Here is an 18372-nt window from a genome sequence, read left to right on the forward strand (position 1 = left end):
TTTTCCTTAAATTAAAAATACAAATAAGTAAATATATTTATGTCAAAAACAAAAAGATTAAGCCATTTCACTTCAGAAATCAGGACAAACATGTGTAAAACTGTATACTACTTGTAGAAATGTACATCATCTAAACTATTTCAAAACTACACTTATAAAACAATTAACATTTTAAATGTTGATCTAAAATGAGAGAATTGAGAGATATTTCTAAGAGACTTTTATATTTAAACAAGGGATAATATTTAAGTTAGTTTTCCCTACATTGAAAAAAAATGATCTAATAATGGTCAATACATTTTTAAGAACTCAACAATGACCTACTTTGGTTTCTTGACCAAGTCAGAAATGCCCAAGAGATAGCATTCATGCATGTAAAATTGTTAAAATTATATTTTAGAAGAATTTTGTATGAGTTTAATTTTCATTACAAATGTAATATTGGGCTTGAGAAATGGTTTAGCGGTTAAGGCACATGCCTTCAAAGCCTAAGAACCCTGGTTTGATTCTCTAGGTCCCATATTAGGTGATGAACATGGTAGCACATGCATCTGGAGTTTGTTTGCAATATCTAGAGGGCCTGGCATGACCATTCTCACTCTCTCTCAGTCTCTCTCTCTCTCTCCCTTTCATTGTCTCTATTTCTAACAAATAAATACTTTTTTAAAAGAATGTTATATTAACATTATGAAAGTCAATTAAGAATTTTATGTAATTACTACATAAGTAATGTTTCAAAGTTTACTTACAATCCACAAGCCATCAAACTTCATTTGGTAATCATAGAAATCCATAATTTCCCTTGCCCACCACTCTGCTGTGGCATTCCTGAAGAAGTCAGGGAAAGCTACATGAGCTCGAGAAGCCTGTAAAAACAAGAAAACATACTACATGAAAGACAAGGTTTTGTTAGATTCACAAACCATAGGTAAATGATAATGAATACAAATTTATTAGGGCCTTAGGTCTTCATGACTCTCTCTCTCTCTCTCACACACACACTCAATCTCTCTCTCTCTCTCTCTCTCTCTCTCTCTCTGTGTGTGTGTGTGTGTGTGTGTGTGTGTGTGTGTGTGCAAATGCAGTTTTCATCCTGCCACCCTGGTAGTAATAGGAATATAAGAAGAGACAAGCATAGTGGAGGTGAGAAAGAAGAAAGGAGGGAAGTGGAAGGAAGGAGAAAAAAGGAGAGGAGAGAGAGTGAGAGAATGAGAGAGGGAGAAAGAGAAAATTTGTGATCCTAGGTAAGGAAAAAACAAACAGCTCAGTTGCTCAGAAATTTGCAATATTTGTTTTCTTTTATTTCTTATGCAACAGGGTGGAAGAAAAAAAGGAACTGCAGTATTGTTAGTTGTTTCAATTAAAAATGGAGATAGGAATGGTGGCGTATGCCTATAATCCAAGTACTCCTGATGCAGAAGGATAGTGAGTTTGATGAAAGCTTTGGCTACATAGTGAGGCACTGTCTTTAGAAAACAAAAATTAAGCCAGGTGTGGTGGTGCATGCCTTTAATCCCAGCACTTGGGAAGCAGAGGTAGGAGGATCACTGTGAGTTTGAGGCCACCTTGAGACTCCATAGTGAATCCCAGATCAGCCTGGGCTAGAGTGAGACAATACCTCAAAATACAATAATTAATAATAATGATAATAATAATAATAATAATAATGAAATAAAAAACAAATAAAGAAGTGAGGCTTCATTATATTCTCTACCAAAAATTTCTCAAACCTATCAGTGTCAAGGTCAATATGAATGTATTAGTATGACTGAAGTGCATCTTCAGACACTAGAAATGTCTTTAAAAGACAACCAGCTTCAATGTGGGACTTTGTAGTATCTCCCTGAATCTTCATGAAGAGATCCTGTGAAGGAGATGTCATTGCGTACACAGAGGCTTACAAAATATTCATGACAATTTTCACAGTTGAAATTTACTTATGGGCATTATACTCAATAATTGTATTTTGTTCATAATAAAAGGCTTAGTGAGGTTATGTTCAATGTATTTTCTATGTTAGTATCAGCCACATACCACACTGATAATTACTAACAAAGGTAAGAATGGATCCATTTTTAAATTTTCCTATTTGTCTCTTTGCATAACTCACTCATGTTTATTGTTTTTAAATAATTTAAAATGATTACTATAGTCCATTTAATATTGAAATCTATGACAGTCCCTAGAAAGTTTATTATGTTGTTTTTAGTAATCTTTATATTCACCACAGAAGAAGCTCTGAAGGACTTTTACAGGAGCCGTTCAATTTAAAAAAAGCTATTTTCCAACATAGATATAAAACACTAAACACTCTTCTCCAGTATTACCATTACTACCCAAATTTAGATGAAGACTTTCATATGCTCTTCAACAATAAAGTGTGGTATTCTCAATCCTTAGACTGTTTTATTAAAATAAAATTAGGCAAGGGCTAAGTTTCTCAAAATAATTCAACTTAGATGAATTGATAGGAATTATTGTTTGCAATTTTATTGAATTAAAAATATTTCCACCTGTTTTTTTTCTTATTTCAAACTTTCACACTTTATTACTTCCTTCCATCTGTTGACATTAGACTGTATTTGTTCATTTTATTCTAGTTCCTTAAGATATAAAATTATATTATTTGAGATGCTGTTTCTTTTTTAATGATTTTTATGGTTAAAATTTTATTTTGCTACATTCCATAATATTTGATAAATTGCTTCATTGAGTGACTGACCTATTTTTGCATTTAGGTAAAGGTAGGTGAAAGTGATGAAATATGATCAGATATTATACATTTAAACATAAGCTACCTGCTTCAAAAGGAAAGCATTCAATTCTAATTTTTATCAAATTACCTTTAATTCTGAATTTCTTTTAGATATTAAGTTAAGCAATGCCAAACTTACATTAACAGCTTCATCTTCTGTTATGGACTCATCTATTGTTACATTAGGTAAATCTGGCCAAACCTGTAGAACAAATGGAATAGCAGGTCAAAATAAATTCAGGATATGTCATTGTCACATAAACAAAAATGACATTAGTAGAGGTATATTATTGCCCATGTTTCCCATTTTTTCAATCCCTACAATTATATTTTCATTCTTGATTTTGTACATTTTGTTTTAGATTTTGAGAAAAATCAAAAAAAATTGCTAGAATTTATCTATTACATTCATCTACCTTCTCTAATGGTAATGTATTCTATAACCATGGGGAGATTACTGAAACTAAGCAATTCACATTAACACACTATATTTAGCTACTACATAAACTATACTTGAACTTGATCACTGTTATCATCATAGCCTATTTTTGGTCTAAAAGAGCTTATTTGGTAGTTAATTAGGTCTCACATCATGGGACTTTGTGGAGTTCATTTTATTGAAAATGACACGTTAGGAACGTTTTCAAAAATTTTATAGGTAAATAAAATTAAGGTGTTTTATAATATGGTCATACCCTAGGGTGTTATTCATATTTCATATGTCATTCAATTAGTGACATTCCTTGTTCGATAAACAATGTAAATACAGCATGAACAACAGCATTACTACTTGTAGGAATACAAATTGGTTTAAGAAAAGTCCTTTACATGATTGTAACATAGAACCATGACTTGCCATTTTACTATTGGGTGTTTAATATCTAAATAAAAGATACATACAAATTTAATAAAATATCACTTAATTATCAGTGGTATTAAGTTAACAATTTGAATTGAATTCAAGAAACATGCATTAGTTTTCAGTTCTTTACAATAGTTTTTTTTTTAAATTATTTATTTATTTATTTATTTGAGAGCGACAGACATAGAGAGAAAGACAGATAGAGGAAGAGAGAGAATGGACGCGCCAGGGCTTCCAGCCTCTGCAAACAAACTCCAGACGCATGCGCCCCCTTGTGCATCTGGCTAACGTGGGACCTGGGGAACCGAGCCTCGAACTGGGGTCCGTAGGCTTCACAGGCAAGCGCTTAACCACTAAACCATCTCTCCAGCCCTACAATAGTTTTTTATTGTATTCAATGTGCTTTAAATGTTTTCAACAATATAAAAATATTCACTGAAACAATATTTTTGTAATTATTCTATTTCAATGATAGTAATGCAGTACCTTTGCCCAGCAAATATCTTCAGTGTTAGGCCATTTGACAAAGACATCCTTTTGCATCCCTCTTGTAAAAGCAGGGTAAGGTTTTGTTTCATTTCCAGAAATTGCTGGGTCCTGGAATTAAAACAAAATATAAACAAAGTACAGACAAAGTAAAACTGAAGCTCTTGGGTGGCAGAGTAAAACAGAAATTCATGGATGGCCACAGTGACACACTGTAATTTTCCACTGTGACATAATATAAATTTGTGCATTCACATAGACAAATAGTGTCATTCTTGTCAACAGATTCAAATAACTGCTGCAAGGAATTTGCTATGATGTCAAGCAGGCTTTTGTGAGGACAATTGTTCATGGTTTTGATTTATCTGATGATATTTCTGGTTTTCTTATTTGAACCTTATAAAATATTGACAAAATATCTGCTCTGCTGAAATACTAACCTAAATACAAAGGTTGTTTTGCCATTTATATGCATTAATGTAATGTATTTGGATCATATTCACCCATAACTTTCCTTGGACACTCCAATTCATCCCCCTTACAGAAAAGTTTTAAATGTGAAGTGCATTAGAGGTGATATACAAGAGAATACCTGAAAAATTTATAGGAACAGAAAATCTGTTACACTTTGTGCCTTGTTGTCAGTTTATAGCTAGCCTTTCATGCCCATCTTGAGATTTTATGCATCTATGTATATACCTAAGTTCAAGGTAGTTGGTGATGATAGTCTAAATAAATAAAATATAAGGTTAATGGAAAAAATAATGTAGAGTTATGAGTAGAGTTCAAGGGAGAACAGATGACCTAGTTTGGGAACCTTTATATGCTTCATTATATAATTACTAAAACTAATATCAACACAAGAAATGCAGTTTAGATGGTAGGAGACTTGAATAGCTATTTCAAGGCCCTACATTGATCTCTAGTACTAGATAACCTGGGTGTGGTTGTAAACATTTGTATTCCTGTTACTTCAGAGGTTGAGGAAAGATCAGAAGTTTGAGGTCATGCTCCACAAAATAATGAGTTTGAAGCCACTCTGAGCTACAAAGGATTCTAACAAAAAAAAAGAAAGAAAGATAATATGATTTGATAAAAATAAATACCAACCAGGATAATAATGTATTTCATTCCATTTTCTCTGATTTTATTAACAAATTGAGGAAGCTCACGGAAATTTTCACCAATTGTGAAGTCCAGTTGTCTTTCCATGTAATTAATGTCTGTGTACTGCACATCCTGAAATACATGAGAATCGTGGTGATTTGGTAAGAAAAATACAGAAGTAACTTTGTTATATTCTGTCTTATAAAAGTAACAACAATAAAAAGACTGTCATTCATATTCTCTTGATCCTCAAGAGAAGTTATCAAATTATATTGATATGGTGAAAATACAGCTGAGCTGCATGTGGAACAGAAGGACTCCAGAGCCTGAGCTACCTTGGCTTGCATTGCACCACTATCTTCAAAGAATGAAAAAGAGAAACAATGGTAAAGACTTAAAGTTTGTAAGAATAACTTCATATCCATGTTCTATCAGTAGTTCACTATCTTTACTTAGAAATAAACAATTTTAATCAGCATAGTACATTTTAATTTAAAAGTACAGAGAGAATAAATTTTAAAAAGTTATAAAATTGTTATGTAAAAGTTTGACATTTCTTAAAATGTGTATAAACACAAGTGTTGCTCTCTATTTCTCAGAACTACTATTCAAATCTAAGATGATTTTAATAGTTGCAAAAAGAAAAAAGGGGATTTTAGCATATCTCTAATTTTGAGAATCCTCATTTATTACTCATCAGTACTTTTTAAAATAATACCGTACATTAAATAAACAAAGTATCACTTGCAGATAAATATTTACATACATAATTAAACCAGCCAAAACACAATTCGTTTCAAATAACTCATTTGGTGATCATTCTTCTATAAAGTGATGTTAACATAATTTCTTCTAGCTTTTAAAAATATAGTTGGCATGGTAAAGTGATAATGGGAAACCTTTATTCCAATGTAAATTTATAAATAAATATGATTATATAATCAATCTGTATAATTATTTTTCAGTAAAAAAATGTACTCAATTTCAGACTCATCTCTAAGTACATATGTCTTATAGGGAAACTTTTATTCTTCAATTCAGCTTTTAGAAAGCAAGCCTGCATGTTTCAATATATAGGAGTTACTATGTGGGTCAGTAGGTTTCCTTAATCTTGATTTTAAAACAGTGCTGGAAATGATCAACTGAGACACTTTGGAGTATGCGATTTTCTGAACATTGACAAAGTGCCTATTTTCTAAAGTCTCTTAATCAGCATATCCCAACGGTTATCCATCTTATACCTCAAATCACCCTGCCTCACTTCCAGCATACACTTTTTCATATCAGTTGGCTATACAGAGTACTGTAAAGGCACTCTAACATAAAGAAAATTTAACCAATGGGTATGACGACATATGAGCTCCAACATTCATGAGAAGAAATTGGGAAAGGCTTTCTTAATTTAAGCTCATAGAACTGAAGAGAGAGAAGAAAACAGAATGCTATAATTTTCTCTCAGCAATATGATAAATAAATAAAATCCCATACCCAACTCATAAAGTATTTCACCAAAATTTTAATATCATTGTATAGCATGTAAATATATAATTATTTAATTCTGCTTCTATAGATTCCATGATTAATTGTTATACATACATAAGGGACGCCAGCAGCCACCATATCATTATACAATTGCTCAATCTCTGATGTATTTCTATATCCATAGCGGCACAGTTGGAATCCTAAAGCCCAATAAGGAGGCATGACTGGATGGCCAATTACCTTTAACAAAATGTAAAAGGGGAGATAAGTGTAGTATTGTATAATATAATGAAACTTTATGTTTTCTCAATAAATATGCAATCATACTTCATGGTACTGCATTGTTGCAACTTCAGGAGTTGGGCCTAAGAACATATAAAAGTCCAAAATTCCTCCAATTATGCGGTAAGTTAAAGCAGGTGTTGGCTGGAATGTAACATCTGAAAATCCAACAGAAGACGTTATTTAAATGTGAAGTAATAATTTGTTAAAGGAGTCACATGTATTTTTTATATGAGAAATCATTACTTTACCCATTCCATTGCTGTTCAGTAAGAGAACACTGTGAGCATTGCTGTCACCTTCCAGGGCCATGTAATAGGGATGGAAACCATAGGAGTTGAGTTTATACTGAAATTAGAAGACATAAGGAGAGTGTACCAATTTAGTACCAATGGTGTGGGAACTCAGTGATGTAATTTCCTAAAGATTAAACCTTGGGGATAAAACACTCCTGCTTAGCAGATCCAAACTTTGTATTTACCCAGAAAATATTTATTTCTCTTGTTGAAATTATTACTGCTTTAGAACTTGCAAATTAACATGGAGACATATCACATCCAGACATTTTGCTGTAGAATGTGATGGAGAATGCCAGTGACAGTAGACTACTTTGGTTTCTTTCCAGAGATCATCTTACATTACTTGTAATTTCCCATTCTATCGCTATATTACAATGTCTTAAAAATAATCAAAGTGATGAAATGAATAAAACAGAAGAAAATAATACTCTTGAAATGAAAAACAATTACATTCATAACTGATTAGCATGTGAAAATAATTTTTAAGTTTGTCAAGATCATATTAAAAATGTTTATATTAAAGTTAAGTTCATTGGAAATTATGGTCAAATATTTTTAACTGATGCAAAAAACTATTTTCATTGTAGTAAAAATGAAAGTGGTTAGAGAAACTCACAGCAAAATAATGTGTGCACTATTTTGCATATGCAAATATTGTGTTACAGAATGAATCTTCTTAATACATATTGCATAGGAAAAATTAAAATGAGCTAGTTGCTAAATGTGTTTTTTCATGATGTGTTTGGAATGATTACAATTAATAACATATTTTTGCTCAGGTATTAATTAAATGTGTTCCATTGCCAGAATAGAACTTGAGTATTCCAAAAGGATATAAAATGTGTTTTAAAATGGAACTAATAGTTTGATACCCCATAAAATATACACCAGCTGGTGGCACTATCAGTGGAAAAATTAGTATTAAGTCATTAAGAAGTAAAACAAAGGTAAGGAGGAACCATAACAGTGATTTTTAGGAAAACTGAAGAAGTGTTCATGTTACGTTATCAGCAAGACAAAGCCTGAACAACAATCTGGCCCCTAATTGTACTCAAACTATTATCTTTCCTCTATCTTCACCTATGAGTTATGACAATATTGTTTATTTTTATAAAATTATTACAGCAGTTCTGCATGTTTCTCACTCCTATCCCCTTATGTACTTCCCACCTGACCTATCAGCCTGCAGTAAATGACATGGGTCCCCAAGTCTCCTTGCTGCCTCCTGAGGTAGTGACACTTTGGTACCTACACCAGGAGGTTGATCCCTTGTGAACATTCCCCAGGTGTGCCAGTTCAGATCTCTTTTAAATGCCGTGTGTTCCACTTCCCCAAAGCCATAGAGATATTCTGATGGTAGACGAGTAGATATTTGAAGGAACTGGTCATTAAAGGCAAATCCAGGAAGACGAGAATCCCAACTGAAAATATAAATAAAACATATTTCTCTAAAATCATATACAGAGTAGTATCACAAATAATGGCAGGGATTCATTTGGTTATCACAAACAATAATGATATGTGTCATGTTCTGATCTGAAAAGAAATAATTTTTGCAGTATATCTAATTATTCACAGGTACTAAATGAATACAGATAATTCCTATGCAATGTCTAAAATTTGACTATGAACAATATGGAAACTATACTTCATATATCTTTATATGAAGTATAACATGAAGAATGGAACTATCTATGCTTACCACTCTTCAAGCACTGCTTTTTGAAAATGGAATTCAGCAGACATTTAGAAAGATTCAATGATACATACTCTTAAAATAGAATGGATTCCATTTTCCCACACCCTAAGATAATGATTATGAAAATGTTTTTTATTTATAGAACAAAATAGATAAATATTATGATTATAAGCTCATGGATATTTCAATTATAGGCTTTTCCAAATTGTTGTACATTTGTTTTATATTATTTTATATTTAAAATTATAAGTGATTATGTAAACATACGTTACAAAGATGTTTTGTTGTTTGAGTTATATGCAAAAAATGCACAGGAAAAAAAAGAGATATAATATAACTTGCAAATAAACTGAGGCATAGTGTTCAGTAAAGAATTATGTCAGGCTTGAGAGATGGCTTAGCAGTTATGGTGCTTACCTGCAAACCAAAAGACCCAAGTTAGATTCTTCAGGACCCATGTAAGCCAGATGCACAATGGGCTGCACATATCTGGAGTTCATTTGCAGTGGCTGGAGGCCCTGGCACACTTGTTTCCTCAATCTCTCTCTCTCTCTCCTCTCTCTCTCTCTCTCTCTCTCTCTCTCTCTCTCTCTCTCTCTGTCCCTTGTTTCTGTTTCCTCAATCTTTCTCTCTCTCTCTCTCTCTCTCTCTCTCTCACACACACACACACACACAAACACTTTCCACAAATATGACCCCTTTTAAAATGCCTTTGTTTCTTGTGCTTTTAGAAGAAGGTTTATCTCAAAATTAGTAAACCAGTACAGCCTTGATTTTCTTAATTATTCATATGACAATAAGAAAAATCATCTCAGAGCTTAAAAGAAGCATGGAGTATAACAGCATAAGGGGCTAAAGCAATGATTATTTGAGTAAATACATTTACTGTGACATTAAAATAGATAGTTGTCTCAAATTCATTTCATCAATGCTTGTTGTAAAATTTCATAAACAACGTCAACAGTTCTATATATTCATGTATATAGCTCATTCCTAATTCCTTATATTGCTAACAGTCATTTAAAGGGATATTACTTTGATTTTAAATATTATGGTGGGGGCTGTGGCATGGGAATAGGGAGGGAACATAATAGCCTAACCCAGTGGGAATATGACCAATTTGTGATGTGCTCATATAGTAAAGTTCAAAATTAATAAATAAGACTACTACCTAACCTTATGGTTTTTAAAACATTTTATTTATATTTATTTATTTGAGAGAGGAAGAGGCAGAGAGAGAGAGAATGAGCACATTAGGTAGGACCTCTAGCCACTGAAAACAAACTCTGGACACATGTTCCACCTTGTGCATTTGGCTTACTTGAGTCCTGGGGAAATTAACCTGGAAATTAACCATTTTAGGCAAGTTCTTTAACCACTAAGCCATATCTCAAGCCTACTTCATAGTTTTTAATAATGATTAAATTATTAGACATTTGCAATGCCTGAACATTATACATATCTCTGCTCAATACTAGTTTTTATTGTTATTATTTTATAATTAATCTAGTATTTATAACAAAATCACATCAAAGGTATTAATGAAGTTGTAAATAAATTTTATGATAGACCAATGAGTATGCTAATTGTTTGCTTTCAGTTTTTTAATTGGATGCTCACTTTGGCACGGATACTAAAATTGGAACCATACAGGGATTAGCATGGCCCCTGCACAAGGATGACACACAAATTCATCAACTGTTCCATAGTTTTACAACTATATGAACACAAAGCTGACCTACAGACACTACTTCAGGGAATTCTCCACACACAAGTCAAATAATGAATGTCAAGTGCCTACAAGAAGCAGATTATAATAACCAAACACAGAGAAGGCACAAAAACCTAAAAAGTCCAAGGAAACACCAAACTACATACACCACAATATGGCATGGATTAAATCAAACCTTTCAGTCATTACCCTAAACATTAATGGTCTTAATTCACCCATCAAGAGACATAATCTAACAGGGTGGAACAGAATATTAGATCCTTCAATCTGTTGTCTTCGGGAAACCCACCTCATCACTAAAATCAGGGTAAAAGGGTAGAAAATAATATTCCAAACAAATGGAAATAAGAAACAAGAAAATAATATTCCAAACAAATGGAAATAAGAAACAAGCATGTGAAGCTATACTAATATCAGAAAAATAGACTTCAAACCAAAAGTAATCAAAAAAGAAAAATAAGGCCATTTCTTACTTATCAAGGGAATGATCCAACAAGAGGATATTGCAATCCTCCAAACACAGGTGTACTACAATTCATAAAACAAAACCTACCTGACAAAAAAAACACAAAGGAAAAAACAAAACAAAAAAAAAAAAAAACACCAAGACCATCATAGTTAGTGACTTCAATACTCCACTATCAGCAATAGATCAATCAACCAAACAGAAACAGGGAAGTAAGAGAGCTCAACAACACCATAGATTAATTAGACCTAGTGGAGATCTACATTCTTCCTAAAATCCACAGAATGCACATTCTTTACAGCAGCTCATGGAACCTTCTCTAAAATGCATCATATACTGGGCCATAAAGCCTGCCTCCATATATTGAGGAAGATAAACATAATTTCCTGCATGATATCAGATCACAATGCTTATTGCTAGATATTAACAACAAAAGATGTGCCAGGAATCCCACCAGCTCCTGGAAATTGACCAACACACTTTTAAATAATAAGTGGATAGTAGATGAAATAATAAATGAAATTGCAAAATTCTATAATTGAAAGACAATGACAACACAATGTACCAAAACTATGGGACATAATGAAGACAGTCCTTAGGAGAAAATTCATAGCACAAAATGGCTTCATAATTAAGTCAGAGAGATCCCAAATCAATAACTTAGCCATGCATTTAAAAGGCACTGGACAAAAGAGAAATATCCAACCCCCAAAAGCTCCAAAAAGAAAGAAATTTATTAAGAGCAGAGCAGAAATTAATGAAATGGAAAATAAGAAAAATGATGAAACAAAGATCTGGTTCTTTGAAAGAAAAAAACAAGATTGATAACCACTGGCCAATTTGATCAAGTGAAAAAAAAAGTGACACTTCAAAATAAGAAAATTAGAAATGAAAAAGGAGAGATCAAAACAGACATAAGTGAAATTGGGAGAATCATGAGACTGAATTAAAAAAAAAACAAAAAACTCTACCCCACAAAACTTGATAATATGGAGGAAAAGGATGAATTCCTGGACACAAATGACCTTCTAAAGTTAAACTCAGAGCAGATTAATCTCCAAAACAAACCTATCACACCCATCGAGATTGAAAACATAATAAAAATCCTCCCCCAAAAGGAGTTGAGTACCAAATGAATTCTATCTAGCCTTCATGGAAGAACTGAAACTGATTTTTCTCAAACTATGCAACATAATTGGAAAACAGGGAAACTTACCCAACTCCTGTTTATGAAGCTGTTATCACTATTATTAATACCAAAACCAGGCAGTTATGCCACAAGAAAAGAAAACTAAAGGCCTATTTCCATGATGAATTTAGATGTATATATGTAAGTAGAAGAATAGATTAACGGGGGCGAAAAGGCCCAAAGTGAGGTTAGGGGAAAAGATTGAGTAAAGGAAAGGTGGAGGGAGGGCTAATCAAAATCTAAGAGGATGCAAACAAATCATATGGAATCCTCCAGTTTTAGACAATGAAACACTCAGAAGCCATAGATCATTGTTAGAAAATTTTCAGTGCCAGGGATTGGATACCTCCAGTGAGTTTTTGGCCAGGGAGGACCTTGATGTTCCCAAAACATTATAGGCCATTGCGAGGCACTTGGTTTCCCACCAGGAATAGATGGTAAGACCCTATTGCTGAAGACTCCACATACTTGGGCTGCAAGGCAACTGAGAAATCCTGCTATAACTGAGCTGATAACCTCCTCCATGTAGACCAGGTGAAAGAAAGATGGAAGAAGCCATTCTACTTGTAGTTCAATGGGAGAAAGAGATACCACCAGTAAAGATATTCAACAGTGGACACTGCAAGCCTTATAATTTGCCAGCCAGCCCAAATGAGTCAATGAGTGCAATAGTGGCACATCTGTCCTGGTGGAAACCAACTGGCTTCCAATTGGACTGGAGGCGCGCTCCATGAGGGGAAACACATCCTGGATACTGAAAATTTAAAACAGGGGTACTCATGAGCCCTAGGGGTGTAACATCTGCTGATGTCTGGAAAAATGTATATACTATGCTTATCAAACTGCCCAGTAAGCACTTCTCTTAATATTTATACCCTTATATTAATGCTACTCTCACTTTGGGTAGAGAATCTTCTCCTTTCAGATGGCAGTGACTTTGTTATGACTTAGAAGGTATCATAGTGCTGGAAAGAAGTGACTGGAGTACTGAGTAACATCTCGATCACACCTTCAAAGGCTCAGGGTCTAATGCAGAAGAGGTGGTGGAAAGAATGTAAGAGCCAAAGGAAGGGTAGGACTCCTTACAACGTGCTCCCTCCAGACATAAAGTGGCCTGTATATCCATGACCTCATAGTGCCTGGCACTACCTACACAAGACCATCATAAAAGGAGGAAAAGGTCATGGCATCAAAATAAAAAAGAGACTGATTGAGATGGGGAGGGGATATGACGGAAAATGGAATTTCAAAGGAAAGTGGAGGGGGGAGGGAGGGTATTACCATGGGATACTTTTTATAATCATGGAAAATGTTAAAAAAAATTGAGAAAAAAAAGTAGGTTTTATCCCAGGAATGCAGGATTGGTGTAACATATGGAAATCTATTAATGTAATATACCACATAAATATGATAATTTCAATAAATGCAGAAAAGACTTTGACAAAATATAATATCACTTCATGATCAAAACATTGGATATAATAAAGATGGTAGTTTATGTCTCAACATAATAAAGGCTATATATAATGCTCTTAAAGCCTAAACACCCCACAAATATTTTCTCCCATTCTGTGGGTAATCTATTGGCTTTGCTTATTTTATGCTTGTCTGTAAAGAAACTCTTCAGCTTTATGTGATCCCATTGTTTGAGTGAATGATTAAGATTGTGAGCTACTAGGGTTTTGTTCAGGAAGTCCTTTTCCATTCCTATATCATGGAAAGTACTTCCTATATATTCTTCCAGTAGTATTTGAGTTTCTGGTCTTATATTGAGGTCTTTGATCCATCTGGATCTGAGTGCAATGCATGGTGAAATGTGTGTATCAAGTTTCAGTTTCATGCATGTGGTTATCCAGTTTGTCCAGCAACATTCGATGAAGATGCTGTCTTTTTTTCCAGTCTATATTGTTTGGGCCTTTGTCAAATATCAAGTCATTATAGTTGCTTGACCCAAACTCTGGGTTCTCAAGTCTATTCCACTATAGAAGCCTAATCTCTAGAATCTACAAAGAACTCAAAAATTTAAACAGTAAGAAGTCAAACACCCACAAAATGGGGCAGAGAGTTGAACAGGCAGTTCACAGAGGAAGATATACAAATGGCAAACATACACTAAAGAAAATGTTCATCATCCCTAATCATCAGAGAAATGCAAATTAAAACAACTATGAGATTCCACCTTACCCCAATAAGGATAGCAAACATCAAAAAATCAAATGAAAATAAATGCTGGTGACTGTGGAGAAGTAGGAACACTCATTCACTGTTGGTGGGAATGTAGGATGGTACAACCACTTTGGGGAGGAATGTGGAGACTCCTGAAAAAGCTGACTATAGAAATACCAACAGACCCAGTTATTCCCTAACTGGGCATCTACCCCACAACCTTCAAACCACAGGCCAGAGAGATTTGCTCAACCATGTTTGTAGCAGCTCAATTTGTAATAGCTAAGAGCTAGAATCAATCCAGATGTACATCTCTAGAAGAATGGATAACTAATATGTGGAATATCTACACAATAGAATTCTATACAGCAGTAAGAAAAAATGACACAAAGAAATTTGAGGAAAAATGGTTGAACCTGGAACAGATCATTCTCAGTGAACTTACCCAATCACACACACACAAAAATTCGCCACATCGTCTCACTCATCTACAGTACCTAACCTGAGTCTACCCAAGATGCTTTACATAACCAGCAAGCATCTCATGGTAGACACTAGGATGGATGGGGAGGGAGGGGAATATCGAAAGGGTGGAAACACTAATCTAGACCCAAATGGCAATGGTACCACATAATTCTACATCCTAAAAGGCAGACCAAATGTCTGAACCTTCACCAGGCCCTTACAGGAAACACCTGAACCACAAGACACTGGAGAGGGTAGGATCAAGTCTAACCTAAATCTTCTACATCTTCCCTCCCTTCCTCTCCCTCTCCTTTTCCCTCTCCCTCTCTCCCTCATCTCTTTAACTCTTGTATATTAGTTATCTTTTACCTCATTTTCTTAGTGAGCACTGACCTGTAACTCCCAGTACCAGCATGGGGCTATCACCCACAACGAGTCACAATAATCAGAGAATCCTACAAGGTTTCATAAAAAAATGACAGATTTCTGTCAGAGTACTTGATGTCCCACCAAAGGTTAGTGGTAAGACCCTATTGATGAAGACACCATACGCAGCTGACGCGTAAAATGGAAGGGCATGGCTGGAAGCCAGGAGAGAGTCAGTCCCCAGACAGTCAGCGTATCTAGTGCCATAAGGTGCTACATGGGCGTTGGGGGGAAAGAATCTATATCCCTCCAAGCAACTCATGGTCTAACCTACTTAGCAACAAATAACCTGTTGTGATGCCCACACAAGTGCAGTAGTGGCACACAACCATGGTGGGGAGCCAACTGCTCTTGATTTGGCTAACTGATCCCCTGAGTGTTATGGGACCCATAGCTGGAGCTGGGAAACAAGTCAGAACCATATCCAAACCTAAACCCTCTCTCCAATATCAAGCTACCATCAAACATGGGCTACAAGAGGTCCTACACCTATTAAACTCTCTATAAAAAAAAATAAATAAGGGTTATTTCATTTGTCCTGGAACTAACTTACTTTCCATTGGAGAATCTGCTTCTCTTTTTCAGACAGATGCAGATCCTAAGGAGAGAGCTGCCCCATCATACCTCAAAAGGGGCCTGACTGAAACTAAGGAAAATTGGCAAAACAAGCAAGGCTGCTGTTTTCCTGATGAACCAGATACCAGCACAAGGGCGAAGGAGACCAAAACAGAGAAAAATCAACGCCTACCAAATCAGAGAGCCAGAGCCTCAGAGACCCCAACACCTCATCACTGAAGCAAACCAAAAATGAAGCCAACATGGCTCAGTGAATACCTGCGGAAGAGGGGGCAGAAAGAATTAATGGGGGCAGAGCCACATGTTGCATCATGATATGCAGAGACATTTATCATACCAATAACTGTGGGCTAACCCCACAATTCACGACCCATATACCTCAACAAGGAGGGGCCAATGGGTAGGGGGTAGGCCACAGATAAGCCTAATAATGGTACCAAACTGCTTGTATTTGCTGAATACAAAACTGATTAAAAGAAGAAGAAGGAGGAGGAGGAGGAGGAGGAGAAAAGCCTAAATAATACTTAATGGAGAGAAAATGAAGGAATTCCCATTGAAATCAGGAACAAGACAGGGGTATCCATTCTCACCTGTGCTCGTCACCATAGAGCTGGAGGTCCTAGGTCAAGCAATAAAACAGGAGAATGATATAAAAGGGACACTAATTGGAATAGAAGAAGCTAAGGTAGTCCTATTCACAAACATGATTCTGTACATAATTGACCCAAGAACTTCCATCTCAAAACTCTTAAAGGTGATTAATTCCTTCATCAAAGTAGCAGGATACAAAATCAACACAGAAAAATCAGTAGGATTGACTTCCAGGTAAGGTGGTGGCTTAGGAACCACTCCAAACTAGCTTGGGAAGGGATTTAAGCAAAACCCCAACAAAATGCACTCTTCTTCTGAAAAGTGAAGAGGTATAGGTTATTCTTAGACACAATGGAGAATCCCAAGAGACCAATACCCACCACAAAGGAGGAAATTGGCTAGAGTCCCACTGAGGCGATTCTGGCTCGCAATCCGCACACCCACCTGGCACAGTGCAACCAGTCATAACTACACGGTGGATCTCTATTCAGTGGCAAGGAAAGATTAAATTTTCAAGGAAATGAATGCATCTGGAAAGGACTATACTAAGTGAGGTAACCCAGGTCCAGAAAGCCAAAAATTGTATGTTCTCTCATATATGTGGATCCTAGCTACACATGTATAGACTTGTATGTGAGCTGGAACCAAAAATCAGTAGCAGAGGCCCATAAGCTAGAAAAGGCTATAAGAGAGGGAGTAGAGGGAAGGTCTTAGGAGGATGGTATTGTATATATGTAAGTATAAGAACAGATTACAGGGAAGGGAAAGGCCTCAGCGAGGTCAGGGGAAAAAATTGTATAAAAGAAAGTTGTGTGAGAGGGAGGGTCAATCAAATTTTCCAGATATTCTGGATAAGACATATGAAAATCTACTTTCTTAATTAATGGAACATCCAGAAGCCACATATTGTTACTAAAAATTTTTCAGTGCCTGGGATGGATACCTTCCTATGAATCATTGACCAGGGAGGTCCCTGTTGCCTTCAAAACATACAAGCTATTGCCAAGTCCCTTGGTTCCCCATGAGAAAGAGATGGTTAGACCCTATTGCTTAAGACTTCATGTGCCTGAGAGGCAAAGTCACTGAGGAATCAAGTTGGTGATGAGCAGAAAACCTTCTCCCTGTAGCCCAGGCAACTGAAATCTGGAAAAATCTGCACTGTAGGCAGACAGAAGTCATCAACTTTGAAAACAGTGGACACTGGAAACTTCAAGTTTAGCCAGACAGGCCAAATGACTGAACGAGTGCAATAGTGGTATGTCTGCTCTGGGGGAAACCAACTGCTCTCTAATTGGACTGAAGGCGCACTCTATGGGAGGGAATATGTACCTGGTACTGAAGACATAATCAAAAGCCTATGGCAGGGGAAGTCATGAGCCTTAGGGGTATAAAGCCTGCTTTTGCCCTGATAAATGCATATTTTACTCTCACCAAATTGCCCTGAAAGCACTACACTTAATGTTAATACTCATATATTAATTCTACACTCACTTCTGGTTAGTGAAGCTTCTCTTTTCAGATGGCAAGGACCCAAAAGGCAACGTAGTGCTGAGAAGAAGGGATGGAGGAGTGTCTAGCATGAAACATCTCATACCATCCAAGGTTCAGGGGCCATTGCATAAGAGGTGGCAGAAAGAATGTAAGAGCCAAAGGAAGCACACCACTCCTTACATACAACTGTCCAGGCAGAATTTGGCCTTGACATCCAAGACCTCATAGTGCCTAGCAATATCCACACAAGACCCTCATAATAGAGGAAAAAGATGATGACATCAAATTAAAAAGACTA

General features: G+C 35.5%; 1 protein-coding gene and 1 pseudogene across 1 annotated transcript in view; one reads left to right on the forward strand and one right to left on the reverse strand.

Annotated features, from left to right (window-relative positions):
* The window catches only part of Si (sucrase-isomaltase), a 112015-nt gene that overhangs the window by 23385 nt on the left and 70258 nt on the right, over positions 1 to 18372 (reverse strand). Inside the window, exons 27-34 of the mRNA XM_045161822.1 lie at positions 8526 to 8694; positions 7226 to 7322; positions 7020 to 7132; positions 6807 to 6932; positions 5214 to 5342; positions 4104 to 4214; positions 2895 to 2957; positions 750 to 866 (exon numbers count right to left, since the gene is read on the reverse strand). Of these exons, the coding sequence (XP_045017757.1) occupies positions 750 to 866; positions 2895 to 2957; positions 4104 to 4214; positions 5214 to 5342; positions 6807 to 6932; positions 7020 to 7132; positions 7226 to 7322; positions 8526 to 8694 (925 nt within the window). The remainder of the gene's footprint in view (positions 1 to 749; positions 867 to 2894; positions 2958 to 4103; positions 4215 to 5213; positions 5343 to 6806; positions 6933 to 7019; positions 7133 to 7225; positions 7323 to 8525; positions 8695 to 18372) is intronic.
* Positions 10585 to 10685, forward strand: LOC123453416 (annotated as a pseudogene).

This window comes from Jaculus jaculus, chromosome 11, assembly GCF_020740685.1.
Source record: "Jaculus jaculus isolate mJacJac1 chromosome 11, mJacJac1.mat.Y.cur, whole genome shotgun sequence".
In the NCBI taxonomy this organism is placed as follows: Eukaryota; Metazoa; Chordata; class Mammalia; order Rodentia; family Dipodidae; genus Jaculus; species Jaculus jaculus.